Raw genomic sequence first — 23,473 nt, forward strand, 5'->3', positions numbered from 1 at the left:
CCTGTATTATGTCATTTGATTGAATAAAATGAGATTTTTTATCTTGATACATCCTCGCTCTCTTTTTTTGCATAATAAGCTCATATCCTTGGGCTTACAAGTGAATGTTCTGATTTTCTTGAACTTGTCAGTGCAAAATGTAGTGCAATCTGCTGGCAGCATGTTATACAACAGATTTATATATAGTTTTGTGGGAAAAGAGTCAATAAAACTTGTAATTTTATCCAATTAAATTTCTGATCTTTCTGAGCTCAATAGAAGAATGGGCCATCTTATCAATGACGGAGAGCATTTAGTGTATAGAAGTGTATACAGAGACAGTGGTCAATCACTGATCTGGCAGCCCCCCTCCCAGAGTACAAATGAGCTCATAAAGAGCAGATATTTTAACCCCTTCAAGACCAAGCCATTTTTCACCTTCGTGGCCACGTCTAATTTTGCAAATCTGACATGTGTCACTTTATGTGCTATTAACTTTGGAATGCTTTTATTTATTCAAACCATTCTGAGATTGTTTTCTTGTGACATCTCGTACTTGATGTTAGGGGCAAATTTGGGTCGATATGTTTTACCTTTATATTATAAAAAATCCAAAATATACATTTTCTACGCCTTAAAAGCAGATAGTTTTTACTTAAGATTCCCTATATGTCTACTTTATGTTGGCATCATTTTGAAAATTACATTTACATTTTTTAGGACGTTAGAAGGCTTAAAAATGTAAGAAACAATTTGAAAATTTTCTATAAAATTTTCAAAACCGACTTTTTCAAGGACTATTTCAGTTCTGAAGTCACTTTGAGGTCCTTATATAATAGAAACCACTCAAAAGTGACGCCATTTTACAAACTACACCCCTGAAATTATTCAAAACTGTTTTTTACAAACTACCGTATTTTTTGCCCCATAAGACGCACTTTTTCCCCCGTCTTATGGGGGCTAATGCTGCCATTTTTACATCGCTAACACCGATACATCGCTAGCTGTGATGCTGCACAGCGTGGCGATGTATCAGGGGGAGGGAGGAGGGGCTGGAGGCCGGCAACTGCTAGAATCGCGGCGGGGCGGTGCAGTCACTGTACTCTTACAATGGATCCTGCCGCTCACAGCAGTATTCATATGTAAACTGTAATCCTTAACCTCTTCTTAACTTTAGTTAAAGTAGCGCTATCCCATGTACTACTACTTACTATCAAGCTCCCGTACCGTAGCAGGCAGAGCGGCCGGCAGCTGTAACGTCACTCACTCACGTCCCGCACATGCTCCTCCCACTTTATGAATGAAACAGGTGGAGAAGGCGTGTGATGTGAGTGACGTTACGCTGCCGGCCGCTCTGCCTGCTATGGGAGCTTGATAGTAAGTAGAAGTACACGGGATAGCGCTACTTTAACTAAAGTTAAGAAGAGGTTAAGGATTACAGTTTACATATGAATACTGCTTTGAGAGGAGGGGCTCGGTGTATTGGGGGACACTGTTATGGGGGGCTATGTGCCATCCACAGATCCCCCATAATAGGATTAGTGCCATCCACAGATCCCCCATAATAGTGCCAACCACAGATCCCCAATAATAGTGCCATCCACAGATCCTCTCCATAACAGTGTCATCGACAGATCCCCCATAATAGTGCCATCCACAGATCCCCTCCATAACAGTGTCATCCACAGATTCCCCATAACAGTGTCATCCACAGATTCCCCATAACAGTGTCATCCACAGACCACCATTAGTTCAAAACCCACCAAAAGCCCACCTTTTGGTTCAAAAATTTTTTTTCTTTTATTTTCCTCCTCAAAAACCTAGGTGCGTCTTATGGGGCGAAAAATATGGTATGTTAACCCTTTAGATGTTCCACAAGAATTAAAGGAAAATTGAGGTGAAATTTTCAATTTTCAGTTTTTGTGCAGACTTTAAATTTTAATCTAATTTTTCCTATAACACAGCAAGGGTTAACAGCAAAACGAACCTCAATATTTATCACTCCGATTCTGCAGTTTAAAAAAACACCCCATTTATGTTCGCAAAAAGCTGTATGGGCACACAGCAGGGTTCAGAAGGAAAGACGCAACATATGGTTTTTAGAGGGCATATTTTGCTGGAATGGCCTTTGGGTGTCGTGTCATATTTGAAGGCAGACTTGGGCACCCCTACAGCAGAAACCCCCAAAAAGTGACCCCACTTTGGAAACTACACCCCTCAAATAACTAATTGAGGGGTTCACTGACCACTTTGACCTCACGTTTCATAATATTTAGAAACACTTGGCTGTGAAAATGAAAAATTATATATTTTTTTTAAAGAAAAAGTCCCTTAAGGCCAAATTTTTCATTTTAACAAGGAACAGGTGCAAATGCACCCCTTAATTTGTTACGCATTTTCTTCTAAATATGGCAACACTTCATAAGTGGTCTGTGAGGGATACCACACCTCGTGCCCGCTCGACATCAACTACATCGAGCACACGAGATGCGATATGGTCCCTGGTTACCAAGGCGCGACGTTACGCCATCCCAGAGGAGCATGTAAGGTCAGCTTGGTACAGTTTACACAGACACCTCCTGTCCACGCGGGCACAGAGAGGAACCAATCTGAGAGAGCCTTTTCACTGCCACTGTGAAACAGTGCTTTCTTAGCCTGGGTGATCTGCCACCAGCTTCTCATTTGATATAAGCCTGATCCGCTAACGGGATTATATAGGGTGAGAAACCAACCCGCAGTAGCTTATAACTAGGCCGAAACACTGACGTGGGGATTCGTGATCGAGATACAAGACAGCACAAGATTAAATTATATATTTAATCGCCTTAAGGGCACACTAGATAACACGATATACACAAAGTATATATACAGTGGTCTGAGGTTACAAATACAGGTAATATGGTACAAACAGTATTACACAGAGCACAAGTTAGTTACCGGGTAGATGAATGTTCCTTTGCTGTATTCACATGGAAGGCAGTGATGTCAGCTGATTGCAGGTCCCTCTAAACACATGGCACAATGTGACCCTCCTTCAGAGAAAAGACCCGCCCGCTTTCTGGTACAAGCCTTTTAACCTTTAGCCGGTCCACCCCCCCCCCCTCCCCCTCTGCTGGGCTGGAAGCAAATGACCCACAAAACCCTTTAGGGTTTATAGCTCCAGGCCAGAAGGTCACAGGTAGGTGCTTCTGGGCCCAATTGATCCACCTGGGTTCCGGCTACAACTAGAGTCTAAACATGGTGCCGCTATATGGTTTCTGTGGGGAGTTATGTATGTCTGCCCTCCAGGGCATCTTAGCATCAAGCCAGGACCACATGGATGTTTGGCTTTGCCCCAGGATCGCAAAAAGATAACCAAAGTATGCCTGGGATGGACGGATGATTCATAATTCCTTATGAAATGTCAGTGCCAACATGTCTGTGGGAAAGTGATAGATCTGGTCCAGGGCTGAGACCTCCTGTCGGAAGTTTTCCTGCTAAATCCTCCTGGTGCCTGTCAGCTGGAAGAGGTGTGACTTTATTCACCTGGGGCCTCCTTGAAGCCTGGACCCCTGGTGGGTTTTCTCCTTTGCTATCTGACAGCAGATGGCTGGGGGGTAAGAACATATTTTGCATGTACACTGACTGTGTACATGAAAAAGGTGAATCAAATGAAAATCAGGGCTGCCAGTAAATTATAATCCACATTCCTCACATGGTCGTAAACTGTTGTATAAGCAGACGGCAGAATTCTAAAGGAAAGGAGTGGCATTTGCATTTTCTAACATGGAATCTGCTAAAATAGATTTTAAGAGCCATAGCTTTATTTTGTTGTTTACTGAGCTGTGTGGGGGCTCCTTTTCGCGGGATGGGCTGTAGTTTTTAATAAAACCATTGTTGGGTACATATGACTTTTTGATCACTTTATTTAATTTTTTTAGGAGGTGAAGTGCAATTCTGCCAGTGTTTTTTTAAATTAATTTTTATGGGTTTCTCCACGTGGTATATTCGATAAGATACTTTTCGTTTGTGGGCTGACACAGTTATAGCGATACCAAATTTACAATGATCCCTCAACATACAATATTAATTGGTTCTGCGACAACCATTGTATGTTAAAAACCATAAGGTCTATGGAAAATGGGCAATTGGTTCCAAACCTCAAAAATGTCAACCCGGAATAAGAAAAAAAGGAGGATTGAGGCACATTAAGCACAAAACTAATAGAAATAAAGAAGGTTCTTACCTTTAGCAGTCAGAAGAAGCTTCTGGATCACTCTCTACATGTATGGGAGCATCTTCAAGATCTTTTTTTGGCCTTTTGGTACTGCTGGAAAAAAAAAACATCCAACGTAACTCGTTTCTTGCATTTTTTTGGAAGATTCTTGAAGTAGCTCAGCACCTTGTCTTTATAATCACAGGTTTTAAGCTCAGCAAGAGCGATGTCTGGGTGTTTTCGGACAACACTCTTCACAACTTCCCAGGAAGAAAACAGATTCTTCATCTCTTGAGCTGTGATAACATGGTCATCTTCACAACACTCCTCTTCTCCACTGTCATGCTCTGCTGACCTGTCAAGCTCAAGTAACTCTTCTGTAGTCAGTTCGCTCTCATGGTCTTGAATGAGCTATTCTACATCATCTTTATCAACTTCCAGACATAGATTGTCAATTTAGCCCAATCTCCTGCTCAATCTCATTTTCTGTATGAACCACAGACACAGTGGCTTCATGCACAACAGAAGGCCACAAAGGTCTCCTTAATTCTGCTTGGACACGAATAGAAACGTAATTCCATGCACTCACAATTAGCCTCACACAGTCCAAGATGATAAACCTTGTTTTCCAAAACTCTTTCAATGTCAAGTTTTTGTCTGCCTCAGTCGCGTCAAAGCATTTTGCAAACATCTTCTTGGTGTATAGTTTCTTAAAGTTTGAGATGACCTGTTGATCCATAGGTTGAAGAAGAGGAGTGATGTTTGGAGGTAGAAATTTAATTGTGATGAAATTTAATTGGGCCTCCAATGATTCTGCCAATGCTGAGTCATGACCAGGAGCGTTGTCTAAGGCGAGGTCTACAGATGGATTTTTCTGCGACTGTCGCGTCGCAGTATGTCGCATGTTGCAGTGCGACACCATAGACTGCCATTATAAAAATTGTCGCACAACATTAGTGCAACAAAATGTCGCGCGACAAATGTCGTCGTGTAGACCTAGCCTAACAGCAGCAGTGCTTTTAGCGGCAGTCTGTTTTCTCCAGGTATGATTTCACTGAAGGACAAAAGTCTTCTATTGCCCATTCATTAAAGGCATGTCTGGTCACCAAGGCCTTCCTATTGCAGCGCCACAACACTCCTAAATTGGCTTTAATGACTTTCTTCTGTTTGAAAACTCTAGGGGTATCAGAATGATAAACCAACATTGGTTTTAACCTAAAATCCCCTCATGCATTAGCACCCAGCAGGAGGGTTAGTCGGTCTTTCATAGGCTTGTGTCCAAGGAAGACTAGCTTCTTCTCTGGTGATGTATGTTCGCTTGGGCATTTTCTTCCAGAATAAGCCAGTTTCATTGCAATTGAAAACTTGTTGTGGAAGGTAGCCGTCATCATGTATAAGACACTGAAATTCCAGCTTAAAAGAATCAGCTGCTTCGCGGTTTGAGCTAGCTGCCTCTCCATGTCGTATCACACTCTTCACCTCACATCTTGTCTTGAAACTTTCAAACCAACCTTTGCTGGCTCTAAACTCTTCATAACGACTTGTACCAGCGGCATTCACCACTTGACTCTGCTATTGCTTTCAGTTCTTCAAAAATGCATTTTGCACGTTCACAGATAAAGTTTCCTGGACAATTGCTTTTCCTTAATCCATAAATACAGCAACCTCTCCATCTCAACAATAAGATATCTACCTTTGTGCACTGTGGCTGATTTGTCAGTCACTTTAATGCTGGTAAGTGGTTGATTGTGAGAAACCATACTGTTGCACTAACTCGCATATCTTCATGCCATTGTAGTGTTTCTTTTATAATTTCCTGTTTTGTTATAGGAATTTTATTTTTTGCCTGTTTGGGAGGCATAATGTCTCTTCACACTTTAGGTGCTCTATAGAAAAAAAATATTTGCCACTGTTCAGCCTGATTCTGGGGTATTTTATTAAAATATATGTGCAGTGTGCTTTTGTACTGTACAGTACTCTACAGTATGCATAGATGCTCACCGTTTTACTGTAGATTAACTGTTCAGCCAGCAACTTCTGTGTCACTCTCCACACAATGCTCACAACGCAGTCCTATAGCACAGTACTATCGCAGTGAGTGAAGGACGCTTGCCTGCTGCCGGCTTCCTCACTGCGTTGAATACGTCACAGAGCTCCCCGGAAGTGAACGGTGAGGAGACGGAGCCTCTAGGTGCTGCAGCAACGCCCCAATAGCACTTAGAGGCTCATTTGCATATTTGAAAAGTTCGTTTTCTGGGCGAACGGCGCCATGTAGGCAGATAAAAGTTACACAGTTATGTACTGCTGACATTAGCACATCGCTAATGTCAGCCAGCTACATAACGAATTTTGTGATGACAGAAACCCTTTAAGCTGAAACACCGATTGGCTGACTATTACAGCCAATCAGCATGTACAAGTGTTCTCTATTGTTGCGCACCATTTTCCACAGGCGTTCAAGCGTTGCTGCTCAGTCACACTACTGCCCTAGGAGAGGCCATCGTAAGTTGAAACCATCGCATGTTGAGTACATTGTAAGTCAAGGGATCATTATCAGTATATTGTTTTATTAACGGTATACCACTTTTATATCATAAAATCACTTTTTATTAAACTTTATTCAACTTTTTTTATTTATTTTTTGCATCACCGAATCAGACACCTAACTTTTAGATTTATACATCAATGTAGCTGTGTGAGAGTTTTGTTTTTTTGCAGGGTGGGCTGTAATTTTTACCGGTACAATTTTGGGGTCTATATGACTTTTTGAGCGCTTTTTATTCCATTTTTTAGGAGGTGAAGTGGGCAAAAATGACATTTCTGTCAGTGTTTTTTATCTCTATTTTTTATGGGGTTCTCCGTGCGGTATATTTCATATGATAATTTTATTCTATGGGTTAATACGGTTATGGCGACACCAAATTTGCATTGGTTTTTTTCATGTTCTATGACTTTTATATCATAAAATCAATTTTTGTCTAAGACCCATAACTTATTTATCTTTCTGTCAACATAGTTGTATGAGGGCTTAATTTTTGCGTGATGGGCTGTAGTTTTTATTGGTATCATTTTTGGGGTGCATGTCTTTTTATTCAATTGTTTTTGTAATGGCGCCCACCAGGCGGGATTAGTACCATTATAATTTTATAGATCACGTCATCAAGGACACGGCGATTTCAATTATGTGTACTTTTTTTCCATTTTTTTATCTCTTATAAATGAGCGTCAGCAGCCCGATGGTTAAAAGAGGGAGCAGTCAGCAGCATCCAAGGGGCATCCATGCAGCAGTGTGACAGCATACAGTTGACACTCGCTGCTGATGGCGGCGGCTCAGCAACAGAGCCGCCGGCATCACATACAGCAGGGGGACCGCATCAGGGGTACAAATGGTGGCAGGGCCAGAAAGGAGAGGGTAGCATGGAGGGGGCACGGCCGGACACAGAAGGGGCACGGCCGGACACAGAAGGGGCACAGCCGGACACAGAAGGGGGCACAGATTGAGGCACAAATCAGAGCCTGAAACCGGGATTTTTACAGCGCTGCCATAATGTTTATATACGTGCTATCTGCACGGCGTATGTGCAGAGAGCACGAATATAACCGTATGGCAGTCATGAAGGGGTTAATGTATAATTTACAAGTTTTACTGAATCCTTTCCCACAAAAATATATATATCAATCTGCTCAACTCCTCCTGCTCTATGACATGTTGTCTTTCATTGTGACAAGTCCTCTTGAAAGTTCAACAGCCATATCCATAGAGAGCAATACAAAATACAGTATTATAGCCTGGACAGGTGTCTTTGTAAGGCTGGGTTCACATCTGTGGTAGTATTTCCATTTTTCTGTCCTAGTCTAGAAGCAGAAAAAATTAATAAAAATGTCACTGTCGGATCAGTCATATGCTGGAAATGAGTAGCAACCGACGGACCCCATTGATTATAAAGGGGTCCACTGGATTTCTATCAGAAAGCACAATATATTTTACCAAACATAAAAGCGCATCATGTTGCACTATTTTTTCAGGATTTTTAATGGGATCTTTGATAAAGGCCCCTAGAAAAGCCTCCAATGCGGATGTGAACATAGTGTAATCCAAGATCGGTAATCTCAGCAATGGATAACTAAAGCAAAAAGTAGTAAATCTGCATTTATATTTTTAGATTCAATTATTTATGCTAGAAATAGCCTTGGACCATACAGCAGGATGCCACACAGCTCCATATGGCCTGCATGGTAAAAGAACCATATTATGTGGTGATATCCTATGCACATGTCAGACAAACTTCCGCAGATTTCCTTTCTGTAAATGCTGATTGTGCATCGCAAGCGTGGCATGAACAGAGCTTAATCTACACAAACAGCTCAGCTATACTTCCTGATTAAGACCTACAGCATACATTACATCCCATTCTCCTTCACAGCTGCATTCACAATGCTGCTGAGTTCAAATCTCCCAGTAATCTCTACCTGTTCAGTGTCTGATGTCTGCGTTTCTGGAAACTGCAGTACAGTACAGAGCTTTAACCTTACGAAAATCTAAAAATCAACAGAGCTAAGCAAATACTGAGCAAGTATGAGAAAAAATGATATTTCCACTCAACAGCCTGAAGAATTGTGAAAACGGGCTGTCACTAGTGCTGGACTTCAAGGTCAGCGTAAGAAAAGTAAAATGAAAATTGCTAAGTTACTTAACTTTTATTTATCGATTATGGGCGACATTTATTAAGAGATATTTGCCACAATTTTGGTGTATTAAAGTCGCAAATTTTGATGCATGACATTCTGCAGCAAAATCTGGAACTTTTCCGAAGTGGTGATAAAAAGGGGCATGGAGCGGGCAGGCGCGGCTCATTCATCATTTTCTATGCAGGTTTTTGGCGTGGAAAATGGCTTAAATCTCACGGTCTGATGGAGGAAGCGCCAAACTTATGTAGAGGGACTAAGGCCAGCGTGTCCCCCTTTATCTTTAAATTAATGAGGGCATTTGTAAGGGAAAAATCCAGAAAATTACAGACCATAGCTAAAATATCAGGGAAAAAGCTTAAAATTACCTCTAAAATATCCCTCGTCAGACAGGTTCCTTGGGTTCTAAGTTTGAACAGGTTGTGAATACCAAACAATTCTCCTTTATGCTCCTTCGATCCTTGTACAGCTTTAAAATAACGTTTGGCATTCTCGCTCCCAATTGCCACACAGTGAAGTTGCTGTGAAACACAACAATGTAAATGTGACTTCAATATAAGTATCTAATACTGTAGACACGCAGTTGCAAAAGACAGGAAACAGAAAAAAATGTCATCTTCCAGTAATCAGTGATGTGCAATCTGCCAGGTGCACATCACAGGAAGGATTAACTGACAGACTAAACCTAAAATCTTAAACTATTACGATGCAAATGACCTCCATCAGCCGACGCAAAGACTCATTGGATTTGGCTGATATGAGCTAATTTGCATACATTTTTCTCATGGAGCATTGCCCTAAAATAAGTCCCAGTACATCACTGAGTCTCTTCAATGAGAGCCAGTAAGCGCCCAAGCAGATCTGTTAGACGTAGTATATGTAAGTATGAAGGTATTTTCAGCAATACAATAAATTAGAAGTTCTGCGGCTGAATTCACACGATGGTTGTATTTGTTAGCTTGCTGTATGCACCAGGAAAGCTCACGGGACATATTTAAACCATATCTATATCTCCCTATTCAACAGATGAATGCCAAGAGTGTCCTATATGGCCTCTATCGGATTGGTATATGTCAGCATATTTTTTCAGCAGCATGGAATAGTGCAATCTGCAAGTACATTTTTGTTACCGTATTTTTCGCCCCATAAGATGCATTCCTCCCCCCCCCCAAAAGTGGGGGGAAAATGGCCCCGCATCTTATGGGGTGAATACTAATGAGCGCTTCATTCACTCATCAGTGCCAGAGGACTGGGAAGCGGTGAAGGCTCTGTACTCACCACTTCCTTGTCCTCGGCTGTGCTGTCGCTGGAGGTGAGGAGCGGCAGCGTCCGGAGCAGGAGAGGGAAGTGGGTTTTTTATGTGCTCTGCGGCATGGGGGCTGATGAGAGACAATGGGGGCTGATATGAAGTAATGGGGGCTGATGACAGGCATATGGGGGCTGATTAGAGGCATGGGGCTCTTATCTGAAGTCTGATTGTAGGTCATTCACATTGGGGTCTGAGCGGAGGTCTGATCTGAGGTCTTATTAACATTGGGCATCTGATTGGGGCTGTCAGCTGAGGTCTAATTAACTATGGTGGTCTGACCTGAGGTCTAATAAAAATGTATTTTTCTTATTGTCCTCCTCTAAAACCTAGGTGTGTCTTATGGGCCAGTGCATCCTATAGGGTGGAAACAGCTGTGTGTGTGTGTGTGTGTGTATATATATATATATATATATATATATATGTATATATATATAGCAGACTATGGGTGACGTATGCCACTGCATGGCTACAGTAGTATTACTATAGTAGTATCTCAGTTGTGCTTTGTCATATCAAACTACAATATCCTCCTAGAAGAAATGAATCTGATGGAGCATGTCACAATTATTTTTCTGATAGATTTGCTTTCTAAAATGAACTAGAAGCCCCTATAGCTGCCAGTATCCCTGAGTTGGTTGTTACTTAATCAAAGAATTATGCTATAATAATATACAGTGAATCATTAGTAGTCTATGAACACATTTGTTTCTGCTCTTTAGGAAAGCCAGGGTCAGATGTGACATGACGATGGACCTCCATGACTTATTATGTCGTCTTGTCATGGTTTCCGTCATTTTGATAGCAAGAATAGCAAAAATCTGATGGAATTGCAGAGGAAAGCGGCAAAAGAATTACCAATGAAATTCCAATGCACATGTGAATAGGGCCTTAGATGCAAAACTGAAGCTGAATACTCAAGAAATAAACACTTAACATTTTTGACAAATAATACCCGACAACAGACAAAATGATTGGCAGCAGACAGCAGATATAAATCACATGGATATACTTTATCTGTTTTCTATGTGCAATAACTTTGAAATCGGTGGCTACTAACCTGTTTGTAAACCTGTCTTAAATATATAATCTCCTCCACTGTCCCCAATGATATTAGCCTTAAGACTTTCACATCTCTACACTGTCCAATTCGATAAGCTCTGTAAAAAAATGAAATCATATGAAATCTATATTACAGTTCACATGAGAGCTGAACATTCCAAAGATGGCATGCCTTGAGATAAAAAATAATAATCTTAGACTTAAAAAATTAATAAAAAATTACCTGTCAATTGCCTGGAGGTCATTGGCTGGATTCCAAGTTGGGTCAAAGACTACAACTACATTTGCTCCAACAAAATTAAGCCCAAGTCCACCAGCCCTTTAACAAGAAAAAAAGATAAATCATAACTTGCAAGCCAATTTACAGGTTTGTAATCTTCAAACTAGATCTACTTACATAGTGGAAACTAAACAGATATTCACATCTTGCATACTATTGAATTCCTTCACTATTTTAACTCTGTCTTCTGCCTTTGTGCCACCATCAAGTCTCCGATACTCTAGCCCTGATGCCATGCAATATCGCTCCAAGACATCAAGCAGCTGAAATATAAGTATGAACCTTGTGAAATTGGTAAGAAAGACTGAGAACAAAGTCACATTGCATGAAGAATAACATCTGTAATGATCTCTTACACTCTGGATAATAAGAACAAAGGGGGACATGTATCAAGATCTGCATCTTCATCACCGGTCTTGATTCCCCCTGAGCAGCCAAAGGATGAGCCTAAGTTATGCTGTGGTGCAGGTCTCGGCATAGATTTAGCATATCCTCACTCAGTGCTCGTGACAGACTATATTCTACGGCAGTCTCCTAGCTGCCGTAGATTTCTATTTTCATTCACACAAGTCAAGACCTCAACACAATTGAAATGTTGTGATGAGACCTTAAGAATACTGTATATAAATAAATGCCAAGGAACCTCAATGAAGTGAAGCAACATTGTAAAGAAGAGTGGGAGAAAATTCCTCCTGGGTGATGTGAGAAACTGATCATCATACAGAAAACTATTACTTCAAGATATTGCTGCTAAAGGTACAGTAGGTCTACAAGTTCTTGATTCTTGAGATGTACTTGTTTTTTTTTAACACATGGCTTTTCCACTTTGGCTTTGTTTTTGTTGAATAAATCATGACACAATGGAATCTGTTGTGTGCTGTTCACCTGAGGTTGAATTTACTTTATTTAAGACCTTCTAAGGACCAGATGATTTTTTATTATGCCCTGATACGTAAAAACCATAGGGATTTATATAGGGTGTACTTTTTCTTTTAACTGTATCTGTTATTGGGAACTACATGTTGAAGCCCCTTTAATTCCCTGGTTCCATGCTTGGTTTCTATGAGGAAGCAAGTGCTAATCTGCATGTTAGTCATGTGGCTGCTCTGAACTTCTGATATATATATATAGATTTTGCAACAGCATTTAAAACTGCATCATGCAACAGCCTTGTACTGAAGCTACATATGCAGGCAACAATATGCTGTGGTGCTCGTAAGTTTATGAACCCTTCCAAATTTTCTGTATTTCTACATAAATTTGCCTAAAACTACATCAGATTTTCACACAAGTTCTAAAAGCAAATAAAGCTAACCAAATCAAACAAATAAGTCAAAAATATTAGATTTGGTCATTTATTGATGACAATGATATCACGACTGTGAGTTGAAAAAGTATATGAACCTTTCCATTCAGTATCTCGTGTGACCCCTTGTGCAGCAATAATTGCAACTAAACATTTCCAGTAATTGTTGAATAGTCCTAAACATCAGCTTGGAGGAATTTTAGCCCATATCTCGGTACAAAACAGCTTGTTGGGTCCATCTACAACTTTGACTTAGCCTTTTCAAAACTTAAAGTTTTTTCTTCTTTAATCATTCTTTGGTATAAGAACTTGTGTGCTTAAGATCATCGTGCTGCATGACCCATGTTCTCTTGAGATTTAGTGAATGGACAGATGTCCCAACATATATTCCTTTAGAATTTTCTAGTGTAATTCAGAAATAACTTTTCTGATAACAGGCTGTCCTGGCCCAGATGGAGCAAAACAGGCCCAAACCATGATACTACCACCACTGTGTTTTATAGAGAGGATGAGGTTTTCATACAGTGCATTTAAACCAAAAAGTTATACTTTGGTGGGCATCCAGAAGATAGGTCATCAGTTATAAAAATCCTGGAAAAACCTTTTAACCGGCTGCTCCAAATGGGAGAGAGGAAGACAGGTACCAAGTTCTTGGCTTGGTGGGTATCCCAGTCAGACACCCGCCGACTAGACACATATCCCCTATTGTGTAGATAGGTATAAATGTTTGTCATGGGACCTCCCCATTATAGAAAGACCTAGATAAGCTTGGGCAAAACTCTGGCAGACAAATATTAATGTTGCTTAAAGTAAAGCAAGGCTCCTAGGCCACAGTAATCATACTACCCCATATACAATAACTTTGGTATTCTGGTTACAAAGTAAGCTAAGCAGCAGTACTTAATGTCAGACAGCAGCTGCAAAAGCAAATGAAATGTTGTAATTTGAGTAATAAAAACTTTTTACCCCAATTTAATATTACCCCTTTATAACCCCTTGTAAGGCCACAGCTTAAATATTTGCTTCAGTTTTTGGCTCCACATACTATAAAGGACATGGGAGAGCTAGAAGGTTAATCAGATTATTTAAGGGCATGAAAGGTCTCTGTAATAAAGAGAGGCTTGAAAAATCAGGCTTGTTTAGCTTAGGATAAAAGCCACCTTAAAAGGAACCTGTCATCAGCTTTATGCTGACCTCACTGAGGGCAGCATACAGTAGTGACAGAAATGCTGATGTCAGCGGTGTGTCACACATGAGCTAAATGTAACTGCTTCCCGAGAACCAGCATCATAATCATTGCAGCTCAGGCCTTGAGAATAGTCAAATCTCCCTGAGAAGAGTCATGGTTATACATAATCTCTTTCTCTCTAGGAGAGAACTGCCAATCATCAGCAGGTGGGTGAGAGAGCAAGGGAGAAAACTAGGTAGAAGACGGTCACTCATCAGCAGGTGGCAGGGAGAGCATGAATTCATGAATAACCAGGACTCTTCTCAGGTGGCTGTGACTCTTCTCCAGGCCCAGTCTGCAAGGATTGTGATGTTGGTTCTCGGCAACCACTTATAAATGACAGACCGCTGAAATCAACTCGCCTGTCTCTACTTTATACTGCCATTAGTATGGGCAGCATAAAGGTGATGACAGGTTCCCTTTAAAGGGAATTTCAAGGCACCTTAGACTCATTATAGGAATGGATTATTTACAGTTAAGAGTAATCAAATGACAGTATCTGTCATTGCTACCAAAAGAGGTAGCAAAAAGGGTTAGATATTTATGCAACAGCAGATGGCATTAAAGGGGTTATCCAGTAATAAATATTGATGACCTATCCCCAGGATAGATCATCAATATCAAAGTGGTGGAGTCCGACAACGTGAGCACAGTGTCCTCTTCCTAGGCCATGTGACGTAACCGTACATCGGTCACATAGATGGTCATCATTGCAAATTACTGTACAATCCCTTTAACAGTAATAAGTAATCTAACAATTACTGTTGTATAAGTGGTCTGAGAGCGGCTGAACTTGATGAACCGGTGTCTTTATTCAAGCTACGTAACTATTTCAAATAAATTGTTCTAAAAAGAACTACTTTTACCAAGTGCTAAAACAAAGATTTCATTCTGCTACGGAATGCTTCTTTACAAATGTGGCAGACAGCTGTCACAAGATCATCATTTGCTTTATCAATCAGAAATTATGGTCCAGGCAACCAACCATGCCCAGCATCATATAGGTGCTCACCTTCGTGGAGAAAGAGAAAAGAAGAACCTTGTCCTTATTTTTTCTGCAGTGATTTAGGAGCTGCTGAAGGACCTGTAAATGAACCACAGGACAGCAATGAACCAAGTGATCCTAAAGTTACTGCGAATACTGAAATAAATTCTACAGCGACATTAATGATGGAGAAATGTAAAGAAAATAAGTTATTACTCAGATGTTGGAATGTGGTAATAAAATGTTATTAAAGGGACAGTTATTCTACTTAGTCTAATTCATAAGCAAAAATCAATAGGAAGAAAACATGTTTTTGGAATACGGATATTTAATCTTCCTATTTTCTCAACAGTTTACATCAATATATTCAATTTCGTCTCATTCTGAACGTTACTGCAGTTATTTATTCGTGGCAATATGATGTATTCATGTCTTTTATCGCGTCACTGAATATTTCATAATTTATCCTTGGAAAAAGACAGCAGGTTAGCTCCATTCTTTTGTCAGACATATGACATGTAACGGTCCTCTGAGGTCACCTAAATCACTGAACACTGGTAACACCAGATGAATCCTAGACATTATGGAGGGAATTTAAAAACTCGAAAAATGGCTTTCTGCGTTTTTACACCAATCGCTACAGTTTTGAATGCTGGGTTGCATGGAGGGGGTGGCGTAAAAAGACTGGAGTAGCATTTCTAGATGAAAGGTGCACCAAATTTAACAGAAGACACATGGCATTTAATAACTTTGGCAAAAAGTACTCCAGCGCAGACTCAAGCAAAACTTCAAATATGACTTCAAATATTACCCCCATGATAAATTCCCCACTATGTCACAATCAGAACAAGATATGTAAAATATTTTAAAAATGACAAAGTTTTCTCAAGATTTTAACTTTATATCAATATCTACCAGAAAAAAAGAACAATTGTTTGGGAGTTTACCCTGCCCACATGTTTGCATACTATAGTCTGACCAGTTGTACATGCATGAGCAAGTAGACATCTATTTTGTTACATACGGCATTAGTAAAAACCAATGAGGTCATATGGTTTAAAGGGCTTGTCCAGCATTTCACAAGCTTATCTAACACACTGCACTCCGGCCAATCAGCACTGGCTCCTACGCCCGCAGTGGACACAGTTGGTAACTCCAGCACTGCTCCCATTGACTTCATTGGTAACTGTGCTGCAGTCACCAGCTCCAGTACACAAACAAGGGAGCTTTGATTGATGTCGCGTACATTGGGGGGCGAGGTGGATATGCTCACACATCCGCAAAGTATGTGTGGTTCAAACCCATGAGGATTGCACAATGCACGCTCAACCAAAAGCTTACATTGCACCTGCACGGCTTGGCCCTTACACAGTACAGGGGACGGGGGACGGGGGGACAAGGATGGAGCTGGGGGGTGCAGTGGGCAGGCCTGATCATTGCTAAGGAGTTGTTGTGGGCAGATCTGGAGCATTCATTGTGGGGGATGCAGTCTCTAAAGATCGGAAAGTGTTGAAAAAAAACACAGTTGAGGGTACATACGGTAGTCATTGCGGAATCTCTAGTGATTTCCACTCATGTGAAGGCTTTACACACAGACTAGAAGGCTTTTAAATATAGGCTTCATGGAGCAAAGCATGTTGAAACAATCTGTGAGATGTTTAGAGAAGATGTTGCTTTCTCATACTCATATTCTGAGATGCCAATTGCCCGCTCTCACAAGATGTTCCTCTGGTGAGTAGGTAAGCAATCTGGGGAAGTGTACAATGTGAATAGTGTAGTTTTTAAGAAGAGCATGTCCACATCTGGCAATGTGAGTTTCATGTGACTTTGCTGATGCAATGCTTGATGGGAAAGAGACATTCTTCTACACTAGTTACGCGGGCGGCTCAGTGGGTAATAAATATTTAAGCCATTAGATTTATTCTGTTCTAAATATTTACATCAAGAAGACCCAGTGGCAGAGCTACAATCTGCACTTTAAGAATACAGCTTCAATGATGCCCGCAGGTGGGAAGGAAAATACACAGTTAAACAGCTCAGTTACTACTTCAGTCAGAAAGAGAAGAAAAATCACATGAAGTCAGTAAACGGACATATTAATTCTGCAGATCATGGTAGGCAAATAAAACAAACTTATCTGAAAGCTAAAGTTTGCTCATCATTAATTTTGGCATGTGAAAAATGAGCAATTCCCAAAATATACTACATGCAAATTGGCTTCATATAAAAATTGTTGGTGTTTGGGATAAGCACCTGACCCCTCCTCCTTCCCTTCCCCCTCCCCAACCACCCTTGTGCTTTGAACCGCTTGAGTGAGAAAAGCATATTTAACATTTGTTGTGGTTATCTTCTTAAGATCTGTCCTTTAGGCCCTTCAGGGCCTGCGATTTTCCTTTTTTTCTTTTTCGTTTTTCACTCTTTGACTTTCTGGGGCCATAACTTTTTTATTTTTCGGTCCACACAGCTGTATGAGGACTTGTTTTTGTTGGACAAGTTCTACTATTTAATGCCACCATTTAAATTTTCTAAAATGTAGTGGGATAAAATTCCAAATGGGGTGAAAGTGGAAAAAAAAATGCAATTCTGCCACTGTTTTTTGGGTTTTGTTTTTACAATGTTCCCTATGCGGTAAAACTTCATAAGATTACGGTGATGCGAAATTTCTTGTGTTTTAATGCTGAAAAAACAATTATTTTCTTTTTCATAGCCATATTCTGTCCCATCATTTTTCTTATAGAGATGTCTACAGAGCTCTGTGAGGGCTAATTTTTTGTGGGATGAAACACAAGCCATTTTGGAGTGTGTATGACTGTCAGTTTTTATTTCATATTTTTGGGGAGGTGAAATGACAATTGGGAGGTGAAGTGACAAAAAAAATGGCTAATTGGCTATTTTATTTGTTTCCGTTATGCCATTAACCGTATGGGATAAATATTTTTACATTTTAACAGGACAGGTATTTTTGGATGCAGAGATACCCATGTTTTTTATGTTTTTTTTATTCTAGAGAAAGGGGATGATTAGAATTTTTATAAAAAAAAATTTTTTAAAAGCTTTTACTTATTTCCCTTTTTTTTTTTTTTTTTTTATGTCTGTTTACCCTAGGTGACTATAACAGTATACAAGATTCAGTATATTCTTAAGCAGGGCTGCCACTTACAGGCCTGCACTGGAATATACTAGTAATCGGCCTAGGAGCCTTGTACAAGTAACATGAGACGTCATGCCCAATCTCAGCCAGAAAGAGACATCCGAGTTTAGGAAGTGCACAGCTCCCAGTTTTAGCACTCCCAGATGCTGTCGTCACATTTGACTCCCCCCCCCCCCCCCCCCAAAAAAAAAAAAGTTATTCTCTGACCTTTTAGAAAGGTACCTAATGCAAACTGGCGTGAAGGTAATCATCCGTGAAGGTAATCATCTTACCACAGACTGCATTTGTGAGTTATCCCCTCCCTTCTGATCCTCAGCTGTGTCATGTGACTAACACTCTGGCTTTTACTCTGACGAACACAGCATGTATTTGTGTGTGGACAGGAAGCCAGTTTCTGTATGTATGCATGCCTATGGAGGAATAATGCCATGCCTATGGAAGAATCAATGTCAGTCTTATAGGAATGAATACAGAAGTTACTGACATCCTGTCCTGTGTCAATTGGAGATCAGAGTGATGGCCTGTGATGACAAAGCTGAGGATCAGAAGGGAGGGGATAACTCACAAATACAGTCACTGGTGAGAAAATTACCTTCATTACAGTTTACATCATGTACTTTTCTAACAGATCAGAGAATAAACATTTTTGTAGGAGTACTACTTTAAGGCCCTCCACCCACCTTAAAGGAGTTGTCTCACTTCAGAAAATTGTATTTATCATGTAGAGGAAGTTAATACATGGCACTTATAAATGTATTGTTATTATCCATATTGCTTCCTTTGCTGGCTGGATAAATTTTTCCATCACAATATACACTGCTTGATTCCATGGTTACGAGGACCCCGCAATCCAGCAGCGGTGGTTGTGTACACAATAAGAAAAAGCGCTGGCCTTTTTGGTGGCCGGGACCGTGGGAATGCAACAGGCTAGTGCTTTTTTCTTTACTGTGCAAGCACGTCCACCACTGTTGTATTGCAGGGTGGCCGTAACCATGCAAATGAGCAGTGTAAAATGTGATCGAAAAATGAATCCAGCCAGCAAAGGAAGCAATATGGACAATCACAATACATTAGTAAGTGGCTTGTATTAACTTCTTCTACATGATAAATGCAATTTGCTGAAGTGAGGCAACACTTTTAATCCGGCTCCATTAAAAGGTGTACATTAAGTAGAAGTGTACTTTTAACACACGTGTATAAGATAAAATGCAGCTGACAATTCATAGCATGCAATGGCATTTTATCCGGCAGAATGCCAGTATTCATGCCGGAAAATCGGTTGGCCCCTACTATAGGTAAATGGGATCCATAGGGTGCCAGCGGTATCTATGCAGAATTCTGCAATTCCGACTTTAAATTCCTTTGCCAGAACAGAATACCAGAATTCCAGGAAGCAGATGTGGACATAGCCTTAGCTAACTACTAATGGAAAGTAAGCATGTAATGCAAAGTCGGCTACAATATTTCAAAATTCAACGTAAAAATAAAAATCACAAATGTACCTTCATTTTTCCACTGTACTTCGGGTCTGAGATGGTTTCAAATGCAGCTTCTTTACTTTGCTGAATAAACTCTGGAAACTTGGAAAACACTTCACCACAGATTCTTTGAATATGGTCCTCCTGTAAAAATAGTCACTCTCTAACCATGAGTAAAACCAGAACAAGCACGGCTTTGGTGAACAGCGCTACAAAATGGAACATATTACATTCCATACATGAAGGTTCTTTTCACCTGCTCCTGCTAACAGCATATGTTGATATCTTATGTTATTTATTAAAATGACACTATATAGGCAGCACACAACAGTAGTCATACTATATAGCAGGCATGCTCAACCTGCGGCCCTCCAGCTGTTGCAAAACTACAACTCCCAGCATGTCCGAACAGCCTACAGCTATCAGCAGGGCATTGTGGGAGTTGTAGTTTTGCAACAGCTAGAGGGCCGCAGGTTGAGCATGCCTGCATACTGTAACTGTTACCTATAGCTTATACAAATCCAGAACATATGTACCAAAGTCAAAAATAGACTAAGGGGGAGATATATCAAGCATTCTGCACTGGTCTTGATATCCCCTGCACTGCCGGAGGATGCGCCTAATTTATGACAAGGTGCAGGACTTCATCATTAATTAGGCACATTCTCCAGCAGTCCGTGCTCCTAAACAGAAATCTATAAGTTAAATGGATGCCTCAGACTGATCAGAGAAGATATGAAAAACCACTGCACTCCCAGTCTTGAATCCAATCTTGTGTTTATTAACACTGAAAAAGATAGCAACGTTTCGACACCAAGGTCTTTTTCATAGCTACAGATCTGTAGCTTGAAAAAGACCTTTGTGTTGAAACGTTGCTATCTTTTTCGGTGTTAATAAACACAAGATTGGATTCAAGACTGGGAGTGCAGTGATTTTTCCATATCTTCTCTGGTTACCAAGGGGGCCCTCAAGTCGGGGCCTGACACTGCGAGCACCGCCAACATTTTTGGACTGAAATCGATTAACAAGTGGTCCTGTTTTCACGTTGACAATGCCTCAGACTGATGCCATACAGTGGCATCCATTTACCCAAGAGTTCCATTGTAAAAAAAATATATACATTTTTTTTTTACATGATTGTGCAGGATACAAGAACGTGGTGTGCCGCGTTTTTGTATTGTAACGTATACATCAAACATAGGCATAAAACGTAATGTGAACACTGCCATCGATTTCTGGCTTAATTTGCACCAGAAAACTGGAGTAAATGAAGACAAATTTGTCGCTGCTGCTGACCAAGCCCCCTTCTCACACTTGACACGCCCCTTTAGGTAGATAAGCAAGGGTGGCGTAAAACCCTGGACATGCCACCATTTTTTAAAACAGTTGCAAACACACTTCTTCAGTTGCAAACTCCACTTTTCAGGTCCAAAGGAGATGATAGATTTCCACCTTAGCGACCAATATATTAGAACCATGTACGATACTTAATTCTGTCCATCTTTTGCCCATACACGTACACTGTACTGTATGATTAGAGACGGATTCAGATTATGTACCATTGCGGGGTACATATAGTTTACTTACTATGTTTTACACATATTGTTTTAGGAAGAATAGGAAAAAATTGCAAAGAAAAAATAAATAAAAATAAAATAAAAATAAAAAAAGCCATGTGCAGTGTGTGATAGATGTACTCACTGACAAAAAAAAAACGCACTCAGAGAAAAATGTCGGATAGCAGCAAAACTCAGCATGCGGTTATGTCTCAGGCAAATATGTAAATTAGAATCGGTGTGATCTGATTAGAGACTGGGTCTTATCACAAGAAAGAGTAAAAGTGCTAACACCTGTTGCCCTATAAAAGGCTCTCAGTGGCTACTTGTGGGTAGTATACCTCTTGGTGAGAGATCACCGACTGCTAGACATGCCTCTATGACGCACTGGAAGACATTTTGACAAGTTGACAGATTTTGAGAGGGGGTGCATCACCGGATTGAGAGAAGCAGGATGGTCGTTTTGATGAATTGCCTGCATTTAGGTGTTAGGAGTAATAGTTACATGAAGGAACACATACACAGCGAACATGCTCCAGACATCCCACACAGACTACCAGTAGTGAGGACTGTCTAGTTAGACAACAAGTACAAGCAGCTCATTTAATTTTGTTGTCCACCATCCAGACACAGATGGCACCTTCATTACACGCCCCTGTCTCTGCCTGGACAATTGCCAGGCACTTAGTCGAGGAAATTTGGTATCATGTAGCCCATTACGTGATGCATTATGTGGTGCATTATGCAGTGGTGTCTTGAGCAAGAAACACGGACTGCTAGGAGATGGAATTGTGTCATCTTTAGCAATGAATTGTCTTTCTGAAATCTGACTATAGTCGGGTTCAAATGTGGATGCTTCGTTGTGAGCACTTCAATCCTGCCTTTACTGTAGAATGACACACTGCCCCAACTGCTGGTGGGATCTGGGAGCCATCACATAAGACAGTCGGTCACCCCTAGTAGTGATACAATGGACAACAACAGTTCAGTGATATGTGCAGGACATCCTCTGGCCACATATGTTGCCTCTCATGGCAGGGCTTCCAACAGGCATTTTCCGGCAGGTTAAAGGGGTATTCCCGTTATAACAAGTAATTCCCTATCCAAAGGATAGGGGATAACTATCAAATAGGTGGGGGTCCTACAGCTAGGACCCCCATTGATCACAAGAACCCCATGGAGCCGAACTGAAATGGATGGAGTGGCTGGAAGGAAAAGTGAGCTGCTGCCCCATTTATTTCTACAGGGAGCCTGTTATTGTAATTGGTGGGGGTCTCAACCGTAGAACCCCCGCCAATCTGATAGTTATCTCCTATCCTGTGGATAGGGGATAACTTGTTATAACCAGAATACCCCTTTATTGCTTGCCCACACACAGCAAGGAATTCCCAGGCATGTCTCAACTTTATTTGCCCTGCTCAGTCACCAGATTTATCCCCAATCAAGCATTTATGGGACCAGTTAGGACACCAGCTTTAGCAACCTATGAGTGTGCAGGATCTACAGGCCGAGCTGTAACATCTGCGGGCAAATGTGCCCCAAGATACTATATGGAACCTGTATGCCTCTATGCCAAACCATATCTCATCTTGTATCCAGGCTACAGGCAGCCCAACAGGGTACTAGAGCCTCCTTTCAATTCTACGGTTTTCCACAATAAACTTATTTTTTCTCTCTCATATTGTAATCACATACATGCAGTATATCATCAATACATTCACACATAGAAAGTTTCATTCCATTCCAACAACTCCTTGGTGCTTTAGTTTGTTGTCAGTGGGTGTAATAAGTCTATTTTACAAGTCATTACTATTGTGTCGGCACCAAAAAAGTACTTTTCTTTACATTTGCACTTTTTAAATATAATCCACACATATAGAGAAATTTACCAAAACTGGTGTAAAGGAAAACTGGCTTTGCTGCAAATAGCAACCATGCAGATTCCACTTCCGAATGGTTGCTATGGGCAACTAAACCAATTTTCTTTTACACCAGTTTTGATAAATCTCCCCTTTAGTACATTTAGAGAAAGCATGCCATCATATAGTTGTATATCATATTGCATTACCTGGATACAAGCTCACCTGCTTTTTGCTGGTATTGGAGTCTGACTGTAGAAGAGCTGCATGGTTCGCAACCTTTCGAAGGATAGCTAAGTAACTGAAATATTGCGTCTTCACACTTTCACCATATTGATTTACCTATAATAACAACAATGATGTCATATAGGTATGTCAGTGCTACATAAGTTTTTTGAAAAG

At 40.6% G+C, this 23,473-nt stretch overlaps 1 protein-coding gene across 4 annotated transcripts in view; it reads right to left on the reverse strand.

The window, feature by feature from the left end:
- The window catches only part of ERCC6L2 (ERCC excision repair 6 like 2), a 163,355-nt gene that overhangs the window by 64,666 nt on the left and 75,216 nt on the right, over positions 1-23,473 (reverse strand). For all 4 annotated transcript variants that reach the window (XM_044286635.1, XM_044286637.1, XM_044286636.1 and 1 more), the window contains exons 9-15: positions 23,297-23,413; positions 19,681-19,800; positions 15,055-15,126; positions 11,626-11,771; positions 11,452-11,547; positions 11,227-11,326; positions 9,229-9,381 (exon numbers count right to left, since the gene is read on the reverse strand). In XM_044286635.1, coding sequence (XP_044142570.1) covers positions 9,229-9,381; positions 11,227-11,326; positions 11,452-11,547; positions 11,626-11,771; positions 15,055-15,126; positions 19,681-19,800; positions 23,297-23,413 — 804 coding nt within the window. The remainder of the gene's footprint in view (positions 1-9,228; positions 9,382-11,226; positions 11,327-11,451; positions 11,548-11,625; positions 11,772-15,054; positions 15,127-19,680; positions 19,801-23,296; positions 23,414-23,473) is intronic.

This window comes from Bufo gargarizans, chromosome 3 (genome assembly GCF_014858855.1).
Source record: "Bufo gargarizans isolate SCDJY-AF-19 chromosome 3, ASM1485885v1, whole genome shotgun sequence".
NCBI lineage: Eukaryota > Metazoa > Chordata > Amphibia > Anura > Bufonidae > Bufo > Bufo gargarizans.